This window comes from Musca autumnalis, unplaced genomic scaffold (assembly GCF_047663935.1).
Source record: "Musca autumnalis isolate F117 unplaced genomic scaffold, ASM4766393v1 scaffold_3, whole genome shotgun sequence".
NCBI lineage: Eukaryota > Metazoa > Arthropoda > Insecta > Diptera > Muscidae > Musca > Musca autumnalis.
This window is the reverse complement of record NW_027411866.1, coordinates 95608036-95614487: the sequence shown is the minus strand read 5'-3', so window position 1 is coordinate 95614487 and position 6452 is coordinate 95608036. Positions and strand designations below refer to the sequence as shown.

The following is a 6452-nucleotide window of genomic DNA, read 5'->3' as shown; positions in this document are numbered from 1 at the left end:
ACTCCTTTTTCTACCCTTCCTCGCAGTTTAATCTACTCTCCTCATGTTTCCTCCCCCCTCCTTTCTAAGGCATGCATGTGTCATCTTAATTGTCTTACCATTATAGTTTTTGATTTCGTCCCATTGTATTTTCTTTAATGCAACTTTCTACGTCCTACTACCTACTACTAATTGCTTAGCCCATTGAACAGAATTAAATCACATGCCTTTTTTTAATTTCCCAATTTTTATTTCAAAATTATGAGGCATATACCAAATACACATGTTTGTGTGTCAAAAATTGTTTTCAAATATGTTGATCTCCATACATTTCTTTGCAGACATCATCGACAATGCATCGTTTCAAACGCTTAATTTCTTCTCGTCGTTGTCTTGACATTATTACATAATTGATTACTTTATGCATTTCTTCGAAATATAGCAAACCGCAGGTGCCGCATGACAAATCCAAATAACGGAAACGATTCACATTGCAGGTGCAGCCATCAAAAACAAAATAAATCATTTTCGAACCATCGTGCCAGCGAAAGATCACATAATTGCCCCAAGGAACCATAATGTAGACACGATCGGCACAGCGAAAGGCGGCATGTATTAATTTGCACAAACTATCATATGAACCACATTCCGAACCTACAACAGCCATTGTTTTGGGATGTTCCAATAAACCAGGATAAGAATTCGGGCGATAGGTAACGACATCCTGAGAACAATTGAAAAGGCATGGCTCTTCGACATCGAGTTTTTGGGGCTCTTCTTTTTTCGGTTCCTCAGGTTTGGGTTCTTCTACTTTTTCGACGGGTTTCTCCACAACTGGTTGGGCCGGTGCTGGTTTTCCCTTCTTACCTTTGTCCTTCTTGTCTTTGCCACCTTTCTTGGCCATTTTACTTTGGGTAGTATTAGGGAAATTTCTTGTTTAAAGTATGAATTTTAGAAAAATATTGCGGGTTTTAAATGATGAGAAACATAACGGTAAAATGTCAATAACAAATTTCAAAAAAATTTAGAATTTTGATCAGAAAATTTTTATAAGTCGAATAGAATAGAAACTGAAAATATTTTTTTTCCTTATTTTATTTGTTGTTACAAAAGCAATGCCTACATATTTAAATATTTTAAGAAAAAAGTTACAGTGTATATGGTAAATTTCAAATTTCCTTTACAATTACATAGAAAAAAAATTAAAAACTTTTTTGGCGAGCACATCCGCCATTTTTGGTACATGGGTTAAGAAAAAAAATCGTGGTTTCAAATCTGTTCGCGTTCACAAAATTGGATGCTGCACTCAAAAGTTATATGCGGTTTTACTCTCTTGTAAAGAAAAAATATTTAAAAATTCCTATTGAGTTGTAATAAGAACATGTATATATGAATCGTTAGCAGAATGTGATATCTATCCGTAGATGCTAAAATAGTTGCTAAATTTATTTTTATTTTCGCGGTAAATCAAAAAATATTGAAGAAATCTTGGAATAAATTTTATTTATTCTAAATCAAAGTCCAAAAAATCTCTAAAAAAATAATTTAAAAATACGTACAGAATCTAGACAACGCCTAGAAAAATGTGAGACCAAAATTATAAAGATCGCGTTTATAACTTGCATATTATAGCAACAACAAACAACGGAAACTTATTGTAGGAAATTTTTTCAAAAATATATTTTTGGTTAAATACGAAAAATTTGAAAAATAAATGTTGGGATTTATTCTATTATTTCGCTAAATTTCGATCCAAATACTGAAGTATTTTGCTTAAACTTCTACGAGAAAAGTAATTAGTCATCGTGAAAGTATATTTGCTTTCTCTGATAAGCAATAGAAATAAGAAGTAGAGAGTAATATTGAAATTACAACCAAAGAAAAAACACAAAAATTAAAAGGCGTGTAATTCGCGAATCCGTTGAAATCAGTTGGGGTGCATGTGCTTTTCGGATACAGGGAGTCCATGTCTATCAATATGCATGGATTTTCCCATGTTTCATTCAGCGGCCAAAGTGTGCCATCAGTTGCATCTTACTATTCAAAAAACCTTCAAGTGGGCAAAAATTACGCGATGTGCATATGATAATAAGGTGCATCCGATTTCAATGGCCCCCTATTAAAAATACGTCAATATAAATTATTTTAGACAGATTCGTCAAGAACTGCGGATGTGCCACCACATTCTATTTTGGGATAAATAGGGATATTACTCCCGAATCTTTGTAATTTGTGACACACCTTTTTGGCAAATATAATAATAGCGTATAAAGGATTACATTTATGTAAAAATAATCAAAGAAAACCGCGGTTCAATTCGCGGAATTGTCAAAATATATTTTTGCAGATTTTCCTACTTTCAAGGTATCTATATCCGGCGTTTTAGTGGATGGATTTGACCGCGGAAGAGCTCATTAGATCCGGCACGTAAAAAAACTAAAATCACGCGGGGTTCAGGGGTACCTGTACGACAGTTGTAAATTTTAAAGCCAAAAAATAGGTTTTTTCAGAAAATTTACGGACCAAATTTTCGCCTTTGGACTTCTATTACTAGGAAGCTGTACGGAGCACACTCATAAGATATTCATCGAACGACGTGGAATCGCGAGTTCTACAATCCTATAAACTAGTTTCGATTATTATCTAGTTGCACCATCTAATTATAAGAAAAATTCGAAAAACACTGAAATCAAAACTTCAAAATGTCAGCATCGATTTTAGGGGGATACAGTGTATATATCGAAAAGTCATACACTAGAACCATATTGCCTAAGGGGTATTCTTTAGTTCTTTCTTTGAGCATAGGTTTGAATTTTCCGTGGTTTGGCCAGAAATCAAGAAAGAACACAAAAAAACTTGTAAACTTCAACACATTTTTCCCATTTTTTTATATTACCACAAGCGCAGCTTCCACGAAAATTATTTGTTATGGTCCCTATTATGAGATCGTAGCTAAAACACTTCAATATATATAAATGTATTCATATTTTATAAAATATATTAACAGTTCGCGACTTATTAAATGGTGAACCTCAACTTCAACGATTGTAAAACTTTTTTGAATATTACCATATGCAATGTTTCATTTGTTTTCATTCTGTAAATGGTACTTATCTGTTTTTGTTATTGTAGCAACTAAAATTTGTTGATTGTCTTTGACTTATAATAGACAAACTTGCATGTAAAAATTCTCAGGTTGCAGGTAAGAATGGTTTCAAAGAAGTGATGTGTTCCTTCCCAATAACTTTACCACTCTTTTAACTAACCAACAATTGTTCCGTCCGTAGTCGTCGATAAAAAGGAGGTTCATATCATTGTGCTAATACTAGAGCTAAGAATAGAACATACAAAAAAGCGTTAAGTTCGGCCGGGCCGAAATTTTTATACCATCCACCATAAAATATTCTGAACTAAAATGGAATAATTATTTTCTTCCCGGTACATAAAGGCCTTGACACATAAGAAGCATGGCATTCTTGCTGATAAAAGACTAAAGACCAAGTTCGACCTAATAAAAAGATTTCACACTTGAATTAAGCCGAACTTGGGTGCCACCGTGGTGCAATGGTATGCACGGCCGCCTTGCACACAGAAGGTCGTGGGTTCGATTCCCCGGCCAGGCAACATCAAAAATTTCCAACGGTGGCAAAATACCCCTCGGTGATGTTGGCGACATTTCCTGAGTATTTCAGAATTGAAAAACTTCTCCACAAGTGGTGTCTTAAGATACGCCGTTCGGACTCGGCGATAAACAGTAGGTCCCATATCATTGAGCTAAATATGAATCGGGGTGCACTCATTGATATAGGGGAAGTCCCTTGTCCCGTATGGGAAGTTGTGGATCAATTTACTAGATATGACTTAAGCTAGAATGACATGCTTCTTATGTGTCAAGGCCTTAATTTTAGGTGGCGTTAAGTTCGACCCGTCCGAACTTGATATACCCTCCACCACCAGTTGTATTGAAGTAAAACTGAACAATTTGTTTCCTTTCGTTTATGAAGAAGACTAAATATAAAATTCCAGCAATTTCAGTAAACAATGTGGCTAACTTTCAAAATACCGAAAATCGGGAGGTACCGTTCTACAGACGCTATATGAAGGCATGGGTTATACCGACAAATTTAGAGGTGAAAGTTGAATTTTCCCAATGAAGACTAAATACCAAATTTCAGCCAATTTGGTGGATATTGAGGCCAAAACCTTCAAAATACCGAGAATCGATAGGTTCCGTTTTATGGAGGCTATATGAAAGCATGGACCTATACCGATAAATTTCATATGGAAGGTCTTATACCCCAAATGAAGACAAAATACCAAATTTCAGCCATTTCGGAGAAATATTGGGGCCACAACCTTGAAAATACCGAAATTCGGAAGGTACCGTTCTATGCGGGCTATATTAAGGCGTGGACCTGTAGCGACAAATTTCATACGGAATTTTTATACCCCTAATGAAGACTAAATACCAAATTTGAACCATTTCGGTGGAATATTAAGGAAGCAACCCTGAAATTACCGCAAATAGGGAGGTTCCGTTTTATGGGCTATATGAAGGTTTGGGCCTATATCAACAATATTCACATGGAAAGTTTTGTACCCTAAGTGAAGACTAAATACCAACTACCATTTTATAGGCATATTGAGGGCATAACCTTCAAAATACCGCAAATCGGAAGCTACAGTTCTATGGGGGCTATATGAAGGCGTGGGCCTGTACCAAAAAACTTCTGGGGGAAAGTTGTATACCCCCAACGAAGACTAAGTACCAAATTTCAGTCAATTGGTGTGGTAACGAAGCTAAAACCTGCAAAATACCGAAAAAACGTGGACCGATATAGCCCATTCGCAATGCCAAATATCCTAGGAGTATTAGAAACTTCTATACCAAATAACAAAGCTTTATCTTAAAATTGCGAGCTGTATCTTGATTTCAAGGAACAGAAGAACGAACGAACAGATGGACATGGTTATATCGTCTTAGAATTGTACCTTAATCAAGGATATACATATATGCTTTATAGGGTCTCCGATGAATACTTCGATGTGTTACAAACGGAATGACAAATTTAATTATACCCTCCATATTATGGTGGAGGGTATAAAAACTCCTAGAAAAACTGCTAAATTTCAAAATATCTCGCAAATTAAATAAGAAATAAAAAATGGGATAAAAGAGACAACATTTTTTAATTTGGTGACTCAGTTTGGTAATTTTTCGCGGAGATGTTCAAAATGCAATTAAAGCTTAAAGTACCGAATTACAGTCCAAATTAGAGAAAAATTGTTCGTAATAGTAAACTACGTCAAATCAGGGTGATTCGCTATATAGGACTGCAATATTTATGTTTGGGTATTTTCTAGTCACTGGAACCATATATAAAAAATTTGAGTTTTATATAATATCTAGAAGAATTTTTCACACACCTTCCCATGTAAGTGCCACAATGATTCTAGGGGGGAGAATGGACTGGGTATTATAATAAAGCAATTCGAACGAATGTTCGGGCGGTTACAGAATGTCTGAACTGGCTCGAGACTGTGCACAATGGTCCCAACCTGCGACAAAAATCGAAAAATCCATATCAGCAAACCTCTGCGACAATTCAGCAAATGGTCTCTAAACGTATCATATTTTAATATTCCAAAACTGTTTTTGTAATTTATAACGGTATTTAACAAAACAAAACAGAAGAAGTTGACATTTACATATGATCTCTTAAAAACTTTAAAAACATCAGTAAGGTTGTGACTTCGTACATGGCAAGTAACTCCAAATTTAAAGGATATATTTTTTTTCAAAATGTAAGTTTTAGTACAAGGTTTTCTAATTACTTTTACATAAAAATTTGTACACATTATTCGCATAAAATATGCTGGAAATCACATTTTTTTATAATACCTTTTTTTGGATTTTTTCCAAGTCCTAAAAATTGAAGTTGAGTTTTACTAACTTCGCCATCCTTCGCCACTCTCCAAATTTGTTGAAGAATGTTCGCAACAGATTCAAGTTTATAAAAAAATTGGTTCCAGCTGCATATATTTGCATTTCCGCGTGTGACATTAAAAATACTGACAATGCCTATGGTCGTTTCCGTGAATATTACTGTATTGCTGTATTCTCAGTTACTTCTTTGTTTTGGTTTTTTCTTTAATTTAGACATTTTTATTTTGGGATCTACTAATGAGTGTATTTTTTTACATGTGTATGTTTCTTATATATGTATGATGCTACATATAATATGAAAAATAAGTAAGAATGTAAAGTTCGGTCGCACCGAATATATCCCCTACCATGAAATATTATGACCTCAAATGGAATAATTTGTTTCTTTTCCTGTCCACGATACCAGTCGGAGACGTTTTTTGACCACTAAGAACTCCAAATAGCAAATTATAACAAATTCCAACCGAAAACGTAGAAAAAAAAAACTTCAAAATAACTGAAATAGGGAGGTACAGTAATTTGAGGG

At 34.6% G+C, this 6452-nt stretch overlaps 1 protein-coding gene across 1 annotated transcript; it reads right to left on the bottom strand.

Annotated features, from left to right (window-relative positions):
- Positions 1 to 212: 212 nt before the first annotated feature.
- LOC141399737 (uncharacterized) lies at positions 213 to 1068 on the bottom strand. The gene has a single exon (XM_073978984.1). The coding sequence runs from the start codon at positions 881 to 883 to the stop codon at positions 287 to 289; it is 597 nt and encodes a 198-aa protein (XP_073835085.1). The 5' UTR covers positions 884 to 1068; the 3' UTR covers positions 213 to 286.
- Positions 1069 to 6452: the final 5384 nt, after the last annotated feature.